The sequence below is a fragment of the Onychostoma macrolepis genome, chromosome 19 (genome assembly GCF_012432095.1).
Source record: "Onychostoma macrolepis isolate SWU-2019 chromosome 19, ASM1243209v1, whole genome shotgun sequence".
Classification (NCBI taxonomy): Eukaryota; Metazoa; Chordata; class Actinopteri; order Cypriniformes; family Cyprinidae; genus Onychostoma; species Onychostoma macrolepis.
Genome location: NC_081173.1, coordinates 12,708,273 through 12,732,396, shown reverse-complemented (window position 1 = coordinate 12,732,396; position 24,124 = coordinate 12,708,273). Strand labels below are relative to the sequence as shown.

Genomic DNA, 24,124 nt, shown 5'->3' with positions numbered 1-24,124 from the left:
AGGTGAGCTGTAATTAACACGTCTCATGTATTTACTTGTAGGATCTACTCTCAGAATGGGAGAACCAAGGAAGCCAAGTTCAGGAGTTGAACAAGACCAGTTCACAACTGGAGAACTTGATTATTAACATCACATCTCCCAAGAACAAGACTGGTAAGCAAAACAACATCGCGCAGGTTCAGGCCAGGGCTCCTTTTTTGTCTGTAGCTAGTACTTTGTGTTTCCGCTAGGAATATTTGGACCCTAATTCACTACTTTTAGAGGATAATTCACTTAAAAATGAAAACTCATCATTTACTCATCTTAAAACTAGTGAAACTTTCTTTCTTGGAACACAAAAAACCCTGCTGGAATATATATGAAGTATGAGCCAAAAAGCTTAATTTGTGTTCCTGATTAAAATAGTTTTATGGTGCTTTTGTATCCTTTTCCAATTAATTTTGTTACTGCATGGAAAAGAGCAACCGGTACATTATTCAGATTTTCTCCTTTTGTGCTTCCAAAGTCATACTGGTTTGGAATGACATGAGGGAGAGTTTTTGAGTGAACTATCCCTTTAAGCATCTGCCACCTTCCAAACTACTAATTTTCAGCATATTATGTTTGTATATGTGTCTCTGTGTCTAAATCCTCTGTGTTGAGTATGTCTAGCTGCTTGTGTATGTGTGTGCTGCGCCAGCATGCCTGTGAGTTATTGTGGCATTGTCTGAGCGTGTGTCTGTGTGTCTTTCTCCCAGGTGTTTCCCAGCTCAATGGTGCTTCCAGCCCCAACAGTGTTAATGGCATTCACACCTGTAAAGGTGAGCTTCCTCCACACCTTTAGCCAATGAGCTGTGCAGCATCCTCATCACTGGAGGCTTTTCTCTATTAGACATTTGCATTTGTTTTCTCCTCTCATCTCTCTTCCTCTTCACCCTTTTACTCACTCTCCCTATTTTTCTTTGCATTGCTTCTTGTCCTGTTCTGTTAGTTTGCTTTTAGAGTATGTGCAGATTGGTGTCATCTGTCTTTGTGCATATGTCCAATCATTTAGGCTTTCTTTCACTCACAGTGCATGTAAATCTGGTACAAAGGACTGTTGACTCTCTGTTCGTGTTTTGCAAGTAATTAGTTTGTCCAGTCATTGTTGTCAATATCCAATGTATTGCTTCCCATTGTAGTACATCAACAAAACTGCAATAGTAATAATGTAATATAATAAGAGTAATGTAGTGTCAAAAATTATATTTTTGCATTTTGGAGGGTTTTTTGATGGAACTTCACGCATGACATATATATGTTGTGGCCATGATTTTAAGAATTTGTTCCAACAGCTTACTAATTTGTTCCCTCTTTTTAGGAAAACTGTGGCCACAATTTGTTTTCTCATTTTTATTAACTAAATAAAATAAATGAAAACAAGGAAACAAATTAGTACAATGTGGCAATGATTTACCTAAAACAAAGGAACTAATTAATCAAACGTGTCCTTGATTTAAATAAAACAAGGGCATGAATTAATAAAACATGTCCACACGATTAATAAGTAGTGGAGCATATTCTTAATTTGTTGTCACAATAAATATATTATGTGCAGAGCTCCATATTTTGTTCTTTACAGCTGAATGGATTTACTACAGTCAAAATCTAACTTTCAGCTCATATATAATTTCTTGAAAAATAGCACAAACATGATGCAGTTTTATAACTATGTGGCCTTGTCATCGGCCTGCTGTGACTGTACTTACGTCAACATTTCTTCATTCTTACCCTCAGACTTGACTGAGATCCAAGTGGCAGTGGCAGATGTGAACTGCAAGTATGAACAGCTGGGCAGTGACCTGAGGGAAAGGAAGGGTAGGCAAGAGGCCTCTCTTGGCCTGCGGCAGAAGGCCAGGCAGGGCACCGAGGCTCTCATCCAGTGGCTGGGCCCTCGTGAACAGAGTCTGGCACAAGGGCAGACTGCCTCACCTTCTCGGCCAGAGGCGGTGCGTGCTCAAGCCCAAGAAACCAAGGTAACATTTTGAGAGAATTGAATACTTCTGTAACAGGGGTATCAAACTACAGACCCCCACAGAATATATATGAAATAGTTTATCCGTAATCAGGCAAATCATTTTCTGTAAATTAGTTTTGTCTTTAATGTAATCCCATAGTACTCTAAAGGATTGTTAAAGGGTTCATGAACTGCCTCTCTTATTTATTTTGTACTGTTCTTTGAGGTCTACTTATAATGTTATCAAGATTTTTACATCAAAAAACATCATAATTTTTAAGTAATGGAGTATTTTCTGTCCTGTTTTTGGCACGTTTTCAAGTTTTGAGTTCTGAAACTTACGGGATGTTTTTATAGTACAATGACCTCTTATATGTCAAAAGATCAAGGGAATTTTGGTTTCTCAGTTCATGACCCCTTAAAAGAGTAGCCCTAGGCATCATTCCATGTGATTACATTGTGACAGACATCTGACAGACAGGTACCTGTGTCCAGGTTTTACTTACTGAGCTTGCCGACCATTCTGGGAAAGTGGAGGATCTGAAAAACATTCTCAATCAGCTAATAACAGATAATCCAGACTCTCCTGAGGCTGAGACTTGGAAACGTCAGCTTGAAGACATAGGTCAGTGATGTGATTTAAGTTCATTTTCATTTAATGAACTTTGTCCCTGTAACAGTAACTATAACAACAGAATAGTACAGTAATATTCATTTGCTGGTCACAAGGCGAGAGTTGGGTGCAGGAAATGGAAGGCTGAAAATAATGTAGGCTCCAAGAAGAGCTCTGACCTTCAGATCAAATATCCTGAACTTTTATTCTGGTGTTCCATGTGTTGTCAAAGTGCAACCTGTTCAGGCATTTTTTAATCTGTTGTGTTTTAGTATATTTATTAATGCATTCAGATTCAGGATATTGCTCTCTCTCCTAGACACACGGTGGATGAAAGCCAATCAGACTGCAGCACAGAGGCAGACTGAATTGGAGGCGTGTGCTGATAGGCTGGGTAATTTTGCTGCAGCAGCCAGTCAGCTAGGACCATGGTTACGAGAGAAAGAGCTGATGATGAGCGTATTAGGTCCACTGAGTATCGACCCCAACATGCTCAACACGCAGAAACAGCAAGTGCAGGTAAACTAATCTTTTTGCTTTGTCTACCAAATTACAGATTGGACAACAAATCTATAAATATCACATTATAGGGGTCTTTTCATAATGTTCATTGCATACAGATTGTTAAATACAGTTTAAATACATTGACAATGTCTGTTACATTGTTGAAAAATAATTTCCATCAATAAAAGTAATCCTACTTCAAAAGGCAATTTGAGTTATTTTATAAAATAGTTCATGCAGATATTTTATCAAAAAACAAACTTTTACAATACGAACGTTTTATTGAAACGTCAAATGAAACTCAAAAAATCAAATGAAACGCTTTGTTCTCAAAACTTAGCTTCACCAAAAATCACTTTAAATTTCTTTCTTTATCCCGTCAGTTCATGCTGCGTGAGTTTGAGACACGGCAACCCCAGTTTGACCAGCTGTCTCGTGCAGCAGAGGGAATCCTCTCCCCATCTGGAGATGAGGGTTCTAGAGATGGACAGGACCTAGAGGAGGTGAGGCAGGAGCTGGCAGACATTTCACGGCAATGGGAAGACCTCACCTCTCGTCTCACCGGCCGCTCGCAGCAGATCGACCAAGCGCAGGGAACCAGTGAGCGCTACCTGGCCCTGCTCAGGGAGCTGTCTCAGAGCGTGGCCGATCTAGGCGAGAGGCTGGATGCACAGGCCTCTCTAAGCGCTCAGCCTGAAGCCCTGCGCCGTAGGCTTCAGGAAACTGGGGAGATCCGTTCTGAGCTGGAACAGAGACGGGGTCAACTGGCCCAGGCTGAGCAGCTGTGTGCGGAGCTCAGCACAATTGTGGCCGAACCGTATCTTAGAGATGAGTTACACAAGAGACTGGAGAGTGTGAGCGGCCCCCTCAAAAACCTAGAAGAACGGGCTGGTGAGTAACAGTTTGCAGTTTGGAAATTAAGAATATTAAGACATAAATGTTAGTATTGTAGTTTTACAGTAAAATACCATTTTTATCACTTGACTTATTTTTTTATGCAGATGCATTCTCCAAAAATTAATTCTTTCCAAATATAGCTACTCAAGTTAAAACTCCTGTGTCTTTTTATTTCGCAATGTATATCACAGAAAAACAAAATATTACAAAGTCATTTTTTCCCCCAATATTGTTCCCCTACTGTAATGTGCATGTACATAATAGTAACCGTCCCGCTCACTGCTGTCTTTCAGCTGATGGCTTGTCCCAGCTGCAGGCCGCCCTGTCCAGCACTCAACAGTTCCAGCAGATGTTTGACGAGCTTCGTGGCTGGTTGGACGGGCAGGCTGGGAATCACACAGCTGGGGTTTCTGAAGCCCTTCCTTGCCAACCTGATGCTCTAAAGACCCTTCTGGCCCAACAAGAGGATCTCCAGCGAGCCATAGCACAACAACGTGGATCCTATGAGCTCATCCAGGCCGAGGGGGCATCTCTACTGGCATCCCTCCCCGCTGGAGATGAGCGATTAGCCCTACAGACTCGACTAAACACCTTACGGCAAGACTGGGAGGGCATGAACCAACAAACCTCTAATAAACACAGTCGAATAAAAGAGGCACTGTCCCGTGCTGAGCTGTACCAACAACATCGCAATGAGCTCGTACCTTGGGTTGCAGAATGTGAGGAAAGGGAGGCGGAGATCCACCCATCACTGGATCCCGCCACCTTAGACGAGGCTTTGCAAAAGGCTAGACAGTTGAGTCTGGACTTGGATCGTCGTCGCCCTCTCTTAGATTCTCTGAACACGGCAGCAGATCAGCTGCTGGAACAGAGCTGTACTGGTGAAGAGGAAGTGAGGGATGAAAAAGCCCAGCTTAATCGCAGGATAGACGGTCTCTCTGAGCGACTACAGGGCCGCACAGCTCAGCTAGAAGAGTTGGGAGGCAGACTGAAGGAGTTTGAAGATGGGAGACTGGCTGTGGAGAGAAGACTTGAGGCAGCCAAGCATCAGATCGAGGTTCAGGAGGCTCTTGGCCCGCAAGCTTGTAGCAACAAAAGCCTGGAGCGTCTGCGTAGCCAACAGGAACTGTTAAACTCTGTACAGCCACAGGTGTTGTACCTGCGAAATCTGGCTCAGGGGCTGCTGCAGGATGCGCCTGAGATCTCCAGGGCTGGCGAAGATGGTGGCCAGAGGCTGTTGCAGCAAGCTCGTGATACGGAAAAAGAGTTTGAAGAAGTTACTGAGAAGGTGAGAGAATCTGCACATGATCAGGAGCCTCTGGAATGTGTCAGGACTGAAGCAGTAGTTGGGATGTTATATATATATATATAACCTGATTTGTAGTTTATGTCTGCGCTCATGTCGTGTTTGCTGAAATAAGACACAGTCTTTTTCTGGCTGTTGGTCTAGATTTGTCTTGTTCGTTTTTAATAGCTTGTATTCATGATTTGTAGTCAAAAGTTGAAGTATTTAAGATTAAAACATAAAGTTTGCACATTACTGCATTGCTATGCAGTGCATTTTGAATGGTTTATTTTTTTAAATATACTTATATTGCAAGTGTAATTCTAAAAATGTGTTTAGCAGACTTTCAGAAATATGCTGTGGTCAAGCTCAGACACCTAACTTTTTTATTGTAATTTTTTGCAAACGTATTTACGTAACAGCAAGAAAATTATTAGGATAAAACCTCTAAGTATAGAAATAAAGTTATCTCTCACTTATTGAGGGATTGCAAGTCAGCCACATCAACTAGTTTTCATGTTTTCTTTTCGATTTCTGCAATGTTATAAAACAGGATTATTAATTTTCAAATTGAGAAACCAAATAACACCAAAAACACCAGAGAATTTATCAAATCCATTATTAAAACTTTGTTAGTACAGTTTTTCATGAAAACAATGTCACTTCCTGGAGGATGTTGTAATTGAGGAACTGCATTTAGTTAGTTAAGGGGGCATTACAGCCTGACAGGATGGAAAGTGAAATTTCAGAAATGGGAATAACCTATATTTCTATTTTAATTTCGTCCCAAGAACATATGTTTGAATCATCTAAGGAATGGTTGAGCATTTCTTAGTAAACTGACAGTTCTTTATGTTAAAAGCACTCAGGGATGCAACCAAAATGACACTATGCGCTTAAACCAAAAGAGTGAAATTATTATTCAGATGCATATTCAGATATATTAATTCTGAAATATTACTTATTATATTAATATGTTTATCCAGTATATTTAGAAACACAGGATTGGTCTGCTGCATAGGAATGGCCTATAATTTCAGCACCGTTGTGTCCCTTCTCTTTCCCCCACAGACTGAGCAATGCTGCTCATCCTTGGAGTCCCGGTTGCAAGGTGTGGGAGAGGTCCAGTCACATGTTCGAGATGTTTTCTCCCGCCTGGCTGATTTGGACGATGAGTTGGACAGCCTTAGCCCTGTGGGACGGGATGCTGACTCCTTGGCCTCACAGGCTGATGCTGTCAGGGGCTTCCTGAGTCGACTCAATGCCCTCCGTGCCGAGCTGGAGAGTCATGGTGGAGAATGCACGACTATGCTCCGTAGAGAGGGGAGCTCACCTGATCTTCTGGCCCTCAGGAGAGAGACCGAAGCCCTGAGCAGACAGGCAGGCAAGCTGGCAGAGCGAGGCCAGAACCGTCTGGCACTCATAGAAGCAGCAGAAGAGCGTATGAAGGAGTTGTACGGCCGTCTAGCTGACCTACAAGGGTTGCTGGGACGTGCAGAGGAGGTGCTGAACACACAGGCTGTCGTGGGGACAGAAGTGGAGGTCATCAAACAGCAGCTTCAGGAATTCAAGGTAGGAAAAGATTTAGCAAACTGTGTATTTTTGTGTGTACTGTATCCATCATTTGCAATATCAGATTACATTCTGTGCAAACCACTGTTTGCTAACAGTGCTCGTGTGCCACAGGCGGTTCTAAAGTTTCAGTCTTAGAGGGTCTCAGCCCTCCTACCTAAACATGAGCTCATGTGGCACGATGATTGTATCTTGGTTTTTCGATATGTAAACAAGGTATAGCAAAGCTTATGTTGTGCAGCATGTGGTTTACCAAAGTATGACGTGTTCCTGAATCAACCACCCTACCCCTGAATTCAGTGGACAATGATTTGCAGATGATGCAGGATGATGTTCCAGAACCAGTAGGGAATGTTGATTCAGAAATATGTACTTATTGTGTAATTCACATCAAGCCAGGGTTGCAGGATGTGGGGAAATAAATTGAATTGCAGTTTTTTTTTCTGATTTAAAAAGTGCTTGTTTGTGGAGCTGCACAATTTGGTTTGCTATACCCTATATAGAAATATTACTATAAAATAATAATAATTATTATTATATTTATAATAATAATAATCATTTTTAGTTATCTTTTTTATTATTGTATTATTTTACAGTGCAACTAAAAAAAAAAATTACAATACTAATATATAAGGCTGTCTAAAAATTCTTCATTTTCAAATGTTAAACCATAAGCGACCCAAACTTACAGTACATGCAGAGATGGAATTTATTTGGTGCACTGTTTGCTGCAAACCTAGCCACTCTGAAAACTCCAGATTTAGAGCTGCTTGCATATAAAGGAACACAGTGCTGTGATTCACTCCGAAACGCATTCTGCATATTTATATAAGTCACTGCCATTGTGATTTTTAGAATCGCACTAAGGCATAGCATGATTTTAGTTGATTTCAGTTAATTGTGCAGTTCTTTTAGGCTAATGTTTGCTTGGAGAGGTTTGCAAGAACATTTTCAGAAAACATGCCACTTCATTATACATGCTCTCTGAAGTCTTGCCTCTTGTGTATGCTTGTTTAAAAGAGAAATGCAAGGAAAATGTGTTGAGATTACTGCAGGGTGAAAGCTCTCCCTCTTAATAAATCCTTCTTTACCAACATGTTCTTGCTGTTTTCTTCTCATCACGTATTCTGCGATGGTGGCAAGAGAATAAGGAGAGACATGTCAGCTCTTGCTCCTCAGAGTGGGCTGCTCGAGTTCACCTTTCCTCCCCTGACCGTCTGATGAAATGTCTGTATCTCTCTTACTCATACCTCTTGAGGCTGGTGAAAGAAAGGAGAGTGTGAGAGTGAAGAGGTGTAGGTGGAAGTGGGAAGGAGTAAAGCTGAGGAAATGACGGATGTGGTGGGTGTCAGAGACCTCCAGGAGCAGGAGAGTGAATCAGTGCTGTAGAAAATATGGCTTGCTGAGACTGAATCATTCCTTCCTCTGCCATGTTTGATTGCTCAGCAACAACAGTATGACTAGTTAAAGAGTGGTGTTGAGGTAGTCCAGTGAACTTTAAATGAAGATTTAAAGATTTTAAATGGCAATAAACATTTAGTACTTTCTGAAGTTCTTGGAAAGGTGAAATTTGTCACTCTGATTTGCGTTCTTCAGAGATGTTTTAATTTCCTGCAAGGTAAATCTTTCATTGCAAGGTTTTTTTCATAGTATTGCATCCCACTATTGAGTGCCAACATGGAGAGCTCATTATCGATGTTAGCACTGTGATGGACACTGAGCTGAATCTGACCATACAGCTAATCTGTGTCAGTCCACAGTGTCAATTATGGGAGCGTAAGAAAGGAAGGGGTCAGGTGCAAGAACCCTCTGTACTGTAGTCCACTCACTTCCAGCTCTACCCTATTTTAACCTCTAACCCATTTCTAATCTATCCACCTACAACACACTTACTATAGAGATTGATGGTTTTTTTAAAATGTCAGTGGAGAAAGACAAAAGAGCTGGGGAAACTTTGCTGCATATCAGTCAAAGGTGGAGACAATAGAATAGTTTAAACTATCCATATACGCATTCAGTTTGTTCAGTAAGAGTTTTTTGTTTTGTTGTGTTTTTTTCTTGAAAAAAAAATATTTTTGTTCAGCAAAGATGCATTAAATTGATAAAAAGTTACAGTGAAGATATTTCAAGCGAATGCTGTTCTTTTTACCTTTCTATTCATATGTTCATATTCATATGTATATACTCTGTATATTAGAATGATTTCTGAAGGATCGTGTGACACTGAAGACTGGAATAATGACTGCTTTGTCATCACAGGAATAAATTACACTTAAAAATATATTACAATGGAAAATGAGTTTTAGCAACATTTCGCAATATTAATGCTTTGACTTCAAACATCAAAAAAATCTTACCAACCCCAAACTTTTGAACTATAGTGTAGTTAGTGATTGGAAAATTAGATGAAAAAGTCAACTAGAAAGGCATCCGTTTTAATCAGCGAAGCAGGCAGGGTTATTGATCAGTGCTCAAATATGAATTATGCATACCCAAATATGGATTATGGACTATATATTGGTCTGTCATTAGTTAAATGTTTTATTTTTAATGAAATGTCCTTAATTTGTCTTTATGAATTACTTTGGAGAAATTCTTCTGTCTTTTCCTCACGCTTTTTCCATTTTTGAGTATTTCTGCTTTTCTACTCCTCGTCTACCCACTTGCATGTCTCATACCTTCACTCCTACTTCAATTCATCATAGGCGTAGCAGTCTAATAAAGCTCTCTTTCAAATCTTTTAACGATATGGTGAACTGAATGCACACCATCCCCTTTTCTGCTTTTCATTCTGATATAAATAAAAGCAGGTTGTATAGATGTGTTTCAGAGCGCAGGCAGACAGCTAGAGGGCCAGAAAAGGGAAAGAATAGAGAACGGAAGAAGACGTAGCTGAATAAGAAGTGGGTGTTGTCAGTATGGTCTGCAATGAAGCTCATGTGGATGTCTAATCAATACAGGGGTGAAGCAGGGTTAAAGAATTAAGTCAAAACCAGAACAAAGTAGTAAATATAAAATATAAAGTACAGCGGGCTTCAAAACTCATGTTGACGTATTGATGGGATACACTTTTTTATAAGACCTGAGTCAGACTGAGCATTTAGAAAGACACAACAAAGATTATTAAGCATATTAAGCATCTGCTCATTAGTGATGTTTCCTGATGGAAAGAAAAATCTAATGACTCAGGTCTTATAAAAAAGTGTATCCCATCAATACGTTGGTATTATATACTGCCTCTTAACATTGTCTTGTGGCCTTGAAGACCTTAAAGTAAAGACAACCTTGATCCCTAACTCATGAAGACAGTACAAGATGCAGTGTGGGCTACAACACTAAAAGCAAAACAATATGAATAGAATTATTTTTATAACTTTTATTATTTTCATACAAATACATGTAAATGTCATTTTAAAATTAACTATTTATTTAAAAAAAAAATTTTTTTTTAAATGTATATCAATATATATATATTTTTTTTCATTAAAGCAAAATATTTGAGACATTCAGAGAATGTTAATTTTTCACGTAAACTATGCTTATATTAATGCTATGCTGAATGAATATAATTTGTAACAGGAGAAAATATTACATTTGAAAAAGTGGACTTTTGAACCCCACTGTATGAATTTGCAGTCTATAGGTTATTTTTAGGAAGCTGCAGAATGGGATCTCATTCATTACAAAGGGGAAGAAGAGAGAAAGACGGATAAAATGTGTTCAGAAAGACATCTTTGGTATTCATCCAACTTGGCTGCCAGCGTTCGTCAATTTTCCATCTTCTCTGCCCCATTTCTCTCCTTTTGTCTACCACTTTGTAATGAAACATTGTAAGATAAATTTGAGTGCAGCCCGTTCGTCTGCCACGAAATAGTCTGCTCTCATTTTCGCCTCGCTCCACGCAAGCCAGACTCCATTTCAAAGACACCAAATCCAAAATGATGTCATTGCTCAAAGGGGCGGAGAGGGGAGGGTGATCCTGTGTGTGTGTGTCTGAGAGGTTTTTTTGTTGTGTAAGCTCCGTCGGGGCAGCTGCGGGGGGCATGGGGTATTAAGAGAAGGTGTCAGATTAGTCAGTATCATTGTTTAGCTTCTCAACAATGAGCGTATTGAGATGTCGTAGAAATCGGCTGGAGAGAAACAGGGAAACTTGTCGCACTTGTGACTTCATTGTGAAATGTCTTGCCAGTGTCGTCCGATGCTTCCTGTCTGGATATGTTCTCATATTTAGCAGTGTGCTATAGGGTGACATGTAGACACAGAAGGTGTGTTTGTATGTTGTGGGAGTGTGCCCGCAGGTCCATGTGTGAGAATGTTTCTAATTCCAGTCCGTGTGGAGCGTCCGGCATCTCAGCTGTCTCCCCACCCTGGACCCTGCAAACACACTGACACTCGTTCACATAAGCAGGGTGTGGTTGCCCCCTCTCCTTAAATTCCTGTCCCTTATGTACCCTTGTGCGCTCCCATGTCGCCCGGTCCCAGAGCAGCTGAAGCTTGAGCCGGCGGGGCGGGATGAAGTGCTAGACTGGAGTAAAACGAGGGCCCCTTGTCCAACTGGGAATTCCTTCGCAGGGCTGTTGGGATGAGGGAATGGCTTCTAAATCACATCAGGTTGTCCACACTGTCCTCACCCTCGCCGCTTATATCTTCACTCCCTTTACTCTTTCCATCCCTCCCTCAGTACTGCCGGTTTGTCTATTTTTATCGACCTCTTTTTACGTAGTTTGTGATCACAGCTTTTCCTCCACAATAACAACTGTGCCGACTATGTCATGACCTGCCCTACCCCCACCCAAACCTTAGGGGTTTCCCTCTAACATCATCAATCTTGTGGCTTCACAGTCACATGAAGCAGATTAGCACTGATTATTTTTCTTGAAGAATTAATTTCTCACTCTCGCAATAAGGTAATGCAAAGTTCTTGCGTTGAAGTACTGTATATTAACATTGTGAATAAAAATGAATCAAATAAAAATAATACTGCAAACAAATCCTACCATGATGCATACTTACTTACGCACATTTTGGATATCCTGTTGAGCCGAAGATCCTATCGAACTTTAAGTTGTGTCTAGTAATTAGATAACTGTATTTCTGTATCTGTATCTTCGCTATGATTTAGGGCTGCAACAAATTCTTATTTTGATAATCGATTAATCTAACGATTATTACAACGATTAATCGTCGATTATTTCACAGATTAATCAGTTGGCTTTGTTCTATTATTCCGCTTTTACAATTAGTAGTAATATTGAGTTACACATATTCAAACTAATAAAATAAAATAACTTCAGATTTTGAAAATTTCAAACAATTATATTACTATTGTACAATTACAATTATTTTTTACAATACAAGTAAATATATTTGGCACACAAAATGAAATGACAGACATTCTCATTCACTCATTCACCAGTCTTTTGTAGCCTTATACAGCTCGTTGCGTTTAAGTATTTCTGTGCCATCTCCATGATTTTTAATATCATTCTAGTGTTACTTCTATTTTTGCAGAGTTTCTGTGGAACCTCTTCCACCTCGGAGTGAAAGTTCTGTAAAGTTACTGTTTCTGTCAGTCTGCTCATTTCCAGTTTTTTTTTTTCCTTTCTTCACTAAGGGGTTGATTAAATTAGGATAACATGATTAGACTAATCTGATGACTAAATTTCTCTAAACTGACCCTGTTCTATACATCACACACTGGCATTCGTGTGTATGTGCACATGTGTGTGTTATGTCATGCTCTAGTTGTTCCCATTGCCTGGTATTGCTTCAGCTGTTGTGCATTACTGTGGCATTCCATAGAATAGCCCACTTTCCCTTCCAGTTACTCTCAATTAGCTCACCAACAGAAATAAATAGGAACTTTATGTAAATAGTGTGATCCCATTGACATTTGGAAATAATTACCAAGATAATAATCAGTGCAATGACTGGGTGTGGGAACGAGAGATTTATTAGTCAGCTAATGCCGACTTTCATTGTATTTTATTTAATTCTACATGTTATTTTTTTTTAACAGAATAACAAATAGTTTTAATAATCTCAAAATATTAGCTAAAAGTGAAACTAAAGGTTAATGCTGTAAATGTGTTTAAAACGTATTTTATTGCTTTAATTTTGTGGCCAGATCAGATTCCTCTCTCATTCTTAGGAGAGGTGTTTGTATTCCTGTCTCTGCTCCATATGTCTTTGTGTCGGTGGTGGTGAGAGAGAACAATGCACACATTGAGTCATTCAGGTAAAGCCTGGTGGTTAATTATAAATCTACTGCTGAGATAGAGAAAATGAGAGACATGCTACCTAGTAACCAGTGTGGCAAAGGGAACGAGAGAAGAGGGGGGGTAGATGAACAACCGAAACAAACAGATGAGGCTTTCAGTACCTTTTACTTTTAGTGCAATCAGGCAGGGAGAAGAAAGATTAAAAGTGGACAAGCGACAAAGAAAAAAAAAAAACAATATCAACAGGTGCTCTGCTGAGGCAACAAATAGCCCTCTAAAGTCAATAATGTTCTCGGGCCTCATGCTTGTTTTGCTGAGTGACAGCCAGTCTTTAAACGGGGGCCATTTTAGCCACAAAGCACTAGTAGCACTTTACCTATGCCAGTCAGTTCAGTTCCAACGACAGAGTCTCTTAAGGGGATTTTGGGGCTTTGAACCCCTCCCTCTTCCTGTCTGACTCAAGACTGTGACTCTTTAACCAGGCGTGACTGGCCAAATGACCAGTCACTGAAAGAATGAGGAAAAGTAGAGTGGGGGATGCACCAGTCAAGCAGTCATGAATTTAATTAGTATCAGGAAGTGCGAAGGTTTAGATGAATTGCACAGGTTTAGATTCATTGTTTTGGTCTCTCTTTTAGTTTTCTTTTGTGTACAAATGTATTTGGTATTACTGTTTATTGTCCAGTTGTGTCTGGGACGTGTTTCATTTTAAATGAGGCAAGTAATTCTGCTCACTGAAACCTAGTTTGATGTGGGTCGAGGGAGAGAGCACAAGCACCAGCAAAATGGACAACAAACCTCTTTTGTTCCTGTAGGGAGGTTTGTGTTGGAAGCGGCCATGACAGCTGCAACCCAACTGACACAGAGGGGGAAAGAGTTTATAAGAAAGACAGAGTATTTAGCTTGCTTGACATGCAGGCCACGGGGAGCGTGGAGGTTCAGAGCAACAGTTAGATCACTGAGGACGAACAAGCCCCTCCCCCTTTTCATGCGTGAGTGTGTGCATTTTTCTGCATGCATTTGTGCTTCTTGGACTGAGTGCTAGGAAGAATGGGCAGATATGCGTTCAGTGTTTATTCTCTGCTGGAACTTCTTAAAGAAATAGTTTAAAATTTACTCTTCATTTACTGACCCTTATTGAGCTTCCAAACCCATATGACTCTTGCCACAGAGCACAAAGGAATATTTTCCTTGTAATCACAATGAATGGGGGTAGGCTACTGAAGCCTTTCAGCAGGGACTTTTTAGCTATTCCACATCTTCTGAAGTCATATGATTGCTTTAAAAAAAGTTTGTTAATGAAAGTTCATTACAGAAGTGGTAATGTCCAATATGTCAGTGAATAATGATTTATATATCAGTCTGTTTGTCACACAAAGCTATTGTATAACTTCAGAAGGTTCAGAGCATAGCACACAAGTTGGATTGGGCTTTTCACTTGGTGCTTTTCCATCCTTTTTGAAATGTAATTGTATGAAAAAGAGCCTGGAAAAAAAACATTTTCCTTGTATGTTGCACTGAAGAAAATCATGCGGGTTTGGAATGCCAAGAAGAATGAACTATCATTTTACAATGTGAAAAAAGGATAGACAGATTGTGATCTGTGCAGTAGAACAATGAAAATGAGGTGTTTTGCACATAGAAATATTAAAAGTTCACACTTTATATTCCCATTTCGTGTTGGTCTGGGTTGGTGGACACTTTTAAGCGGAATGTTCATTCATTTTTGTGTTACGTTATCCTAAAGCCCCTCATCAGAGGCCCCAGCCCCCTTATGGTCTCTCCTGACAGGATTGTGTTACAGAAGAGTAGCAGACGGGAATGCACAAGTGGGGTGTTTGAATATGGCAGACTTTTGTATGTCTCCTGTATTGTTTTGCTTTTACAGAGGACCTATCTGAAAAAGGAGGGAAGGAGGGGACAGAACAGTAAGAGGGAATGTGTGCAGGGGATTTTTGCTTCCACGTATGGCAGTTTATTTGAGGGGGTAAAGAAAGGCAGCCGTTATTTCTTTAATTCCCTCTCAGAAGCTCCCTCCTTTTCAGTATGACCACTCCCACTTTAGTTATCATTTTCACACTCACTTTTCTTGTCTGTCTGTCTGTTTATTGTGATCTTAAGTTTGTGTTTTGCCTCAGGCATTTGCTCTTTTTGAGTGGGAGTGTTTATCCCAGCTGATTCAGGTTTGGATTACAGCAAAGTGATGAATATAACAAATACAAAATGAAAATGAGCTGTATCAGTCACACTGTTGACTCGTTGAAGCTCACTGCACACAAAAACCTCTTACTGTAGCCTCTCTTCTTCAATACTATTTTGCATCTACAAAGATGGTTTATGTAGTGCTTAGTATGCGATAAGCTGCTCCCGTTATCCAGTGATTCTGCAGAAACACGTCAGATCCCCGGATTGGTCACTCCCACTGACTCCATGGTCCCTCCTCCCACACACTTTATCTTGGGCTCACTCCTCTAGCCTTGTCTCGTGTGTTTTTTTGGAAGGGGAAACCGGCATGATTGGACCACTTCCTGTGTTTTAATGCCATAGCAGGAAACAGAACAAACGGAACTGGATTCAAACAAAAACACAGAGAGAGAGAGAAAGGAGGGAGAGAGAGAGAGCAAGAGAAAAAAAAAAAGAGAGCAGAGAGTGTATGTGAGAGAAAGGGGGAGTGAACGGGAGAGGAAAACTGGGAGATTTTTTTAGCAGCTGCAAACCATTTCAGCTGTGTAGTGGCTTTAGAACAGACGCAGAGAAAAGCGTGTATGAGAAAGAAAGTCTGCACAAGAAAAAAAACAGAGAAAAGAAGAGCAAGGAGCTTGCGTGGACCCTAACTGAGCTCTTGTGTTTGGAATACTGAAAGAAGAAAATAAGGGAAGAGGCAGCGTGTCCGGGGATTGTCTGGAAATCACAGTGCCTGAAGTGCAAGGCAGCACTTGGAATGAAGCTCTGTCTGGGTCTCTGCCTTCTGGATACAGTCCCCTGACTCTCCACTCTCTCACCGGCTGCACCGGACTCATTGGATCTCCATACCCTCAATCCTCCTGGACACAGATACCCTTTGGACCTTTGGATTTTCCCCCAAGCTCTGGATGAAAGGATTCCCTAAAAGAAATTCTTCTTTTTTTCTTGTTCAAAGAAGATCTTTTTTACTTTTAATATGAAATGAACATGTCACAAAGAGTGTTGGATTTCATTGATTTCAATCCCTCATGCTCTGTCTGCTGAAGAGGACTAGATAAAAGAGGAGGATGAGGTATTTCAGGCACAGATGGCTTCTCTTCCTGACATGCTCTATTAATGCTTCATTATAGGATTAAAAAGAGGAAGCAGAAATTGATAAAGAATACACTGCTGGAACACTAGTAGGACTGTCGGAAGCGTGAGTCCGTTATGGTTTTTATGACTGTTTCTTTAAATATACTTTAGTGTTATCAAGTTTACAGTGCGTTTTTTTTTTTTTTTTTTTTTTCGTTTCTTCTTTTTTTTTTTTTGTCAAGATGCCTTGTTTTTGGAAATACTTCCAAGGAATTATGGCTACTACATTATGTACGTAGAAGAAAAAGGGAGATGAGAGACAAAATCTCTTGACTGGCACTTTTTGTTTTTCTTTGCTGAACTCAGTTTTATGTAACAGAGTGTGGAGTTCTCACCTTAAAAGGAGCCTCTTACAGCTTTGGCTGCTGCTCTTGGAGATGGTGAAAGTAGCTGAAGCCCCGCTTTGATTTTTCCTGTTGTGGCAGCGTGAAGGAGAGTCAAGAGGAAGCAGCACTAAGGAAGGAAAGGATTTTGGATTTTGCCCTTGTTTTGAGGGTTTAGGACTCAGTGGTTCATAAAGGAAACAAAGGAATATTTCCCATGAGGGATGTTATTATCCTGTTATGGATTTTGCACATCTGATTCAGACACTTACTAGCCTTTTTGTATATTTTCTTAATATTTAATATGTTACTTCAAAGATTTGTCTGTGCAAAAGAGACACTACTAACGCATATCAGCATTGCACGTGCAGATGCCGCCATGTAGCTCTGAATTGAGGGCTCGTACCTTTTCTTACACGGATATTCATGCTGGATGTTAAGCATCGTAACACATTGTATACTGAGAATTCAGTGCATGACCATGTATGCTTTTATTACAGGACTCATGGGTGAGCTATCGAAGTAGTTCAAAACCTCACTATTGCTCACAGCAGGCTTTGTTTGTGGAATAGTAACCATCCCATCTCAGCCCCTTGAGGGCGCTGTGGTTTGGGATGGGAAAACCTCTGAGCCGCCCGGACTGCTTGCGGCAGAACCCCAGGTGCCTTGGGAAGGGCGACGATGAGGAGGCATACATTGAGGACTGCTATGTACCCCAGCGCTCAATTTACGACACTATGCGCATCAATGAGCAGATTGATCAAGGCTCAAAGCTCAGCCAGCCTTCTCGCAGCACTCTGGGCTCAGGGGGTGGTGAGGGGAGTACGCTCTCCAGCAATGGGACATTGGGAGCCGACATAGGTGGAGTATTTGTTGCACGGGGAGGGCCTGCAGATGCAGGTGTGAAAAAGCTGGATGAAAGAGTTATTTTTGATGCTCTGAAACTCACCGGTGACCCTCAGAGTATGTCACCTGTCGGAGGAGTCGGCTCTTCAGTGGTCATTCCTGCATCAAATTCAGCTGCCGTTGGGGCAGCTGTTGTGACCAAAAGGCGGCACCAGGGCAGTGACAAGAAGGACAATCTAAATCGGCGCTCCTGGAAAGCTTTCATGCCCCCTTCTTATCCTGAGTTTGCGGAACGTTTAGAGCTTTCACCTGGAGAGAGTGGAGAGAAGCGTCTGTCTGGGGCTGGAATCCCAGTCTCTCCTCTCCATCCTGTACCATCTTTACTAGCCTCTTGTATTCCTTCTACGTCATCGACACCTTTGGCACCACCTTTCTCACCTTCCCCTGCCTTATCTGGAGGTCCTCAAACTCCACCTGTCTCCAGCTCTCCATCTTTCACTCCCACAGTTAGCCCTATTCCTTCCCATCTTCCTCATCTGCTCAAACAAAAACATCCCCTCCAGCTGCACTCTCACAAACTGGCTACTGCTCTGTCTTCTCCCTCGAAAGAACAGCCGCCCTCAGAGACTACTACTTTTGCTCATTCAGACTCTCCACAACCTAGTCCTAGTATCTCTCAGGCTGAGAGCAAGAGAGGCGAGCAGAGCAAACAAACTCAAGCCCCAATGTGTGTTAGAAGTATATCCGAAGAACCACCACAAAACTGGGATACTACTGCAACTAAAACCTCTGATAATGAGCGAGACTCACCCCTACTGGAACACGACCAAGACACCACTCCGCTAATACCCCCAAAACCGGTATTTTGTCCCCCCACTAAAGCCCGTACCTGGCCCCGTAGTATGAGGGGTAGTAAAAGGTCACTGGGCCATGGGAGGGTTCTTCCTATTCTGCCCCCGCTGCCCCCCGTTCTTGGTGAGGAGAGTGATGAGGAATCTTTGTACCTGCTGGATCCTCCATCACCTTTCCTGCAAGAAGGAGAGGGACTTAATTATGGGGGGTTGCCCCTGTCTCCCTGTATCAGTCAAGAGGGTGGTGAGGAAGGTTTATTGGGCTGGCCTCCTCCTACTGGCGGGCTACGAGAGAAGACCGCCTCAGAACTTTGCTTTGAAGAAGATGAACGCAGAATCTTGGAGGAGTTGGAGGAGGATGAGATGAATAGAGAGCAAGAAAAGAAAGAAGAGGAAGAAAGACTAGAGATGGAGGAGAGAAACTGGCAAGCGGTGTTGAAACTGGAGAGCAGTGAAACAAGTGGTATATCTTGGGAGGTAGAAGAGGAGGAATCGCAATTACAGGACTGGGAGACACAACAACTTGCATCCTCAGGCCACTGGCCCCTTTTGATGCCACCTGTAGGATTTGGAGGCTCAGAGGCCCCCAGTGCTTCCCCCTGCCCCAGCTCAGAGGCAGGTTCAGATGAACTCTTTCTTGAGCTGGAAAGACAGTGTTTGGAAGAGGACACAAACAAATCAACTGTTTCTGAGCAGAGGGATCTTTCTCATACTTCTGAATACTTGGATACCTTTGACAACCTGCTTGTGGTGAAAATGGATCAAGTTGATGTCAAACATGAATGTGACATCAAAGAGCTGTATGATGAAGATGGTGCTGTGATGTCAGCGCATGATGTCACAGATCATGTAGAGCACACAGATCCGATTGAACCATGTGTAACACAAATGAATCAAAATTTAACAGAAAGTACGCAAAGCTGTTTTTCGGTTGAAGATATTGACCAAAGCCCAGACCAACTGCAAAGTTGTCTTCCCTGTAATAGTGAGGGTAATAATCATGATCAGGATGATTATACTTCATACATAGTTGATGCAGATGCTTTAGATTCTGAATCCAGTGGCATTCAAACCTCACACCAAGATGGGACTGTGCCATCCGATGCATTTCAAACTGTGAGCTATGAGCAACCAGAGAGTGATTCAGATTTAGGCAGTGGAGCTTCATCAGATCATGAGCAGCAAGAAGATGAGGTATTGAAACAAGATGAGACATCTGACATTCATATCTCCTTACAGCATGGACTTCTCCCCTTAGAGAATTTGAATGCAGATGCTGAATGTAATGTGAATCTCAGCATCTTTACGACTAATTTAGAAGGGGTGGAAATTGAGGACAGTATTCAACAGTCCCCAGAGTTTTCTGTCTTGGAAGATGAGGCAGAAAGGGAAGTTAAGAACGGTCACTATGAGACTGTCTCTCATGAGGATGTCTCTCATGAGGATGCCGTTTCCTCTGAGCCTGCTCAAGTAACTATGGATATGACCTCTGACCAAGAGGGAGCTTCTTCAAAATCAGAGAAAAAAGAAGAGATTTCAGTCTCTGTGGAAGTATGTGTTCAAGAGGAGGTATCTTCACATGAGTGGGAAGTAACAGAGGCTGTTCAGGAAACCACAAGTACACCAAATTCAAGCGCCTCATACCCCCAGTTAGACTCTCTGAATATCAGTATTGAGTCTGCTCCACCTTCCCCTCTGCCCCTGTCGACCACTAAACATGAGTCAAGAACAGCAGGACTTGACAGCAAAGATGCTGATGCTTTTGTCACAACAGACAGTTTTGTTTATTTAGCTGTGGCTGTGCCACCTCAGTATCCTCAGGATTGCCCCTCATCTCCGTCAGTGGAATCAGCCCCTCCGAGCCCCCTCCCAAAATGCTGCCCTGAGCCAGAGGAAGGGGCATTTCTCTCCTCCGATAGTTTTGTTTACCTGGCGGCCCCTGAGCGGCTTGTGTCCGATGGGGGCTCTGCTTGTGAAGACTGTCAGGATTTGGACTCTGAGTCAGAGGAGACCCGATCAGGTGTTGATTTTGTACTTGGATCAATGACTGGGGATAGTGAATGGGACTCAGATGGATCAGGCTTAGACCCTGTGCACCAACAGAGAGACCAGTGGGAGCAACTAGAGCCAGGTCTTTTACATGGCCTTTTTAACGAGGATGAGAATGAGGCAAGCTCTCAGGAGGCTGTGGAATCACGTGACAATGACTGTGAGGACACCTGTGAGACAAGTTCTGTGGAAGAAATCTCACCACTAAAACATGACCTTGATTTGGACACAAAGGTAAAAAAAAAAAAAAAAGTTTGTTTAAGGTGGTCAGTGCAAAGGTAACTCAGTTTATAGTTTCAGTCAGTTTTATAGGTTGAGTTTTCTAAACCAGTGCCCAAAATAATACTATACAGCAGTGATTCTTAAACTGTGTTCTGCGGATTAGTTGACTCTCTAAATATTAAAATTTTATTTAAATAAATAAAATAATTGTTAATGACAAAAACAACCAAAATTAAATTAATCTCATAACTTCTAACAGTGAATTAACCGATTGTATCAACATTTAATTGTGATAGAGTGTTTCTGTCAGTTATGCTTAAGTCTAAAAGGCATTTAGACTTTGTAGCTAGCGAACATTGTTCATTTAGTTCTTTTATTCTAAGGGACATTTTTTTGCTTCTTTGGTACAGACCCAGCTGTTGATAATAGTTTGTGATTTCCCCTCAGATTTGTTTTTTTTAAGTGCTCCTTGACCTGAAACAGTTTGAGATGCACTGATTTAGAATCACCTCCCCAATATCCCTGTGAAGTCTACTAATGTTGTCCTTGAGGATTTTTACTTAAGGTCTTAGAACCTCACAAAGCTTTGCGGATGTTTTTTGCTAGTGTTCAGTCAGAGAAATAACGTAATTTAGCGCTGCAGTAAATGTTGTCCTAGTTGTATAATAGGGTTCAGTGGGTCTAAAGGTATCTTAAGGTAATTGTGCTTTTTACTACTGCTAGTGTATGATTGCAGAATTTTTTTTTTATTATTGAATTTATTGAACATTGATGGAGCAACACATTTTGTAGGAAAATTGGTTGTAAGGGGGTCCTTTAACCCCACATTTGGGATAAAAGACTCACCAGCATGGGGCAAAAGGCACCCAGTATTGATATAAATATACAAAAATAGCTAAAGTAATATGTTTTAATTAATTTAATTTTGTTAAATGCATGGTTGTCATTTTAAAAATACAGCAAAAGTAGTAACAAGTAGTAACAGTTTACTTTACAGTTTTAAAGTAGTAACAATACAAATAATATTTTATTATATGGTATGATTTATATAATATTTTTTAAATATTATGGTTTCATTGTTATGGTGATTATCTCTAAATTGGACACCCAAATTAATTCATGTCATGCCAATCAATGGAAAAGTCTTTGAGCTATTTATTATCATGTTAATTATTGTGCCTTTAGCCCCAACAGCAGGGGTGCTTTTACCCCAAATACCATACTTCTACATATTCCTCGGTTATCGAACAGCTGTTGATTTAATTACCTTGAACAAAACTGAAGATCATTAACAAGATCTTTGTGTCAGTATATAATTTTGTCAATTCTTATTTGCTACATAAATCTACAATATTTTAAGAAATATTAAATATAAGATCAAATTAGCATCGAATCAACTTTGTGTTGCTGCCGTGATCACATCAAGGATCAGCCAAATTTTCATATGCTGCTTAATTTTTGTGTTATCTAGTAGAATAAACTCCAATTTACCCTGGAATGGGTTAATCTTCCAGCATATTTCAGCATTGATCCTTTCGGTCCTTAAGAGGGTGTTTGTGTTTAGATTGAAGGGATGTGTGTGAGTTTTTGTTCAAGGAGATCCAAGCACAGTCTTCTTTTGAATGACTGGTTAATCCATGTTTGTAAATGTTAGTACACATAATTACTATAGTCTGGAATGATTCCAGGTGTCTATATAGGTAGAAAACTTTGAGTGCATGGTATGTGTATGTATCCTGGGATTGTTTGTTTATTGCAGTGATGATCACATGAACACAAACATGCTCGCTGAGTTAAAATGCATGCTTACTCCAAAGTAGTCAAACCCTAGTGAACGTTTGTGTGTTTGGTTACAGGCAAATGGGTTTGTGCACACATTTGCATGGGTTTGCTTTTTCTGCCTGTTTGAGCACTGCTTTGTCTGTAGTGAGCACACTGTCTATGTATTCGAAAGATTTAGGAGTCAAAAAACAGACAGGAATGTTTTTTGTAAATACATGTTAGATTTCTTGACACAATGTGAGTGTGTGCTTGACATTCTCTCTCGGCTGCCGTGACAAGGCCGGTGTCTGCTCTGTTTCACAGTGACAGTGGCGGGTGGCCGAGAGACTGCCTGTTAGTTCTTAATCTCACTGGATAGTTATTGCATTACTGTCTCTATCAGTCTGACTGGTCATCCACATCTCATTTGACCCTCAGCCTTGGCCAAATCTGCCTTTCTACATGGTCACTCTCAAAACTCCCCGTCCCTTCAGATGTAATCAGATGCAGAAACCCTGTCAGGCTGGATTTGGGTAGAGAGGATTATAGCAATTGAGGGACTGAACAGGATCAGCTAGCAAATGATATTTAAACTCAGTTGGGACTGAAAAATTAAAAGAGCGGAACAAAATGACTGATTTGAGAGGTGGCTGTCGTCCAGTGCCAAACCAACTTAAAATCTCTTCTCACTTCAAATCCCCTTCCTGCAGTCTGATGGTTACTGCAATTGAGATAAGGAAGTGAGAAATAAACATCAGCCTCTATAAGAGGAGCCACAATTGCCAGTAACACACAAACATTTTAGAAAGTTGTTAGAAATATAAATAGATGATAAGGGCATGTCAGTCCTATCAGTGCAAGGCCAGACTCTCACCCTTGTAATGCTCAAAGCCGAGGGAGTCAACCACAGACCTCAGGAAAGATCTTTGTAATCTTTTGGAGCAGCTCTCCGTTACGGGCCGTCTCTAGTGAAATTGCACACTTGCAATGGAGGCTGATTTAGAGGGCAAAGTTAGAAGATTTTGCAACAGCCTGATCATGAATGAACAAAGAGTCTCTATGGCAGAACACCTGGTAGCACTCAAAATAAGAGCTGCATGGGGCGTCAGAAGAAACGTCTGACGTAGCATCTGAAGCCCACAATCAATATTTGAGTCTGTCCAGAGTAGAGTTTTAGAGACGGTCAGGTAAACAGACGCACCAACTGATATGCACAGTGGAAAGGGAAGAGCAATCAGGGAGGGAGTGAGCACTGATGTTATGGCGTATGGTAACAGCGGGTATATTTGATTGTTTGGATAATGATGCCAGTGAAAGACAGTGTGCGGGAAACACCTGTGATAAAAGACTGTTGCAAACAAAAGAGTTTGAACAAACCCTGCAGCCCCGTCGGCACAACGACAGCCATAACAAAGCAGTCGCATATGCTGCAAACTCATTGACTGTGTTTTTAACGTCATTTGCTCAGTATTTATTAATGGAACCATGTGAATTATATCCTTGTTAGAACATTTGAGTCAGATAAAATGAAGTCATCCGAAGTCCTTTGAATAGGAAGCAGAGATAAAGACAAGAAACTGCGAGGCCGGAAAAACACAGGTGGTGAAAGCAAAGACAGGAAGAGTAGGACTGGAGAGAGAGTTTTGGAAAGTCTCTATAGAACAAGAAATTTGCTAACGGCTATATT

The 24,124-nt window shown here is 41.0% G+C and overlaps 1 protein-coding gene across 19 annotated transcripts in view; it reads left to right on the top strand.

Annotated features, from left to right (window-relative positions):
* macf1a (microtubule actin crosslinking factor 1a) overlaps positions 1 to 24,124 on the top strand; it is a 176,072-nt gene that overhangs the window by 121,817 nt on the left and 30,131 nt on the right. For 17 of the 19 annotated variants that reach the window (XM_058752908.1, XM_058752913.1, XM_058752911.1 and 14 more), the window contains 8 exons: positions 42 to 153; positions 738 to 800; positions 1,756 to 1,994; positions 2,471 to 2,600; positions 2,908 to 3,107; positions 3,476 to 3,983; positions 4,283 to 5,277; positions 6,346 to 6,846. In XM_058752908.1, coding sequence (XP_058608891.1) covers positions 42 to 153; positions 738 to 800; positions 1,756 to 1,994; positions 2,471 to 2,600; positions 2,908 to 3,107; positions 3,476 to 3,983; positions 4,283 to 5,277; positions 6,346 to 6,846 — 2,748 coding nt within the window. The remainder of the gene's footprint in view (positions 1 to 41; positions 154 to 737; positions 801 to 1,755; positions 1,995 to 2,470; positions 2,601 to 2,907; positions 3,108 to 3,475; positions 3,984 to 4,282; positions 5,278 to 6,345; positions 6,847 to 24,124) is intronic. The other 2 variants (XM_058752910.1, XM_058752924.1) reach the window with 1 other exon arrangement.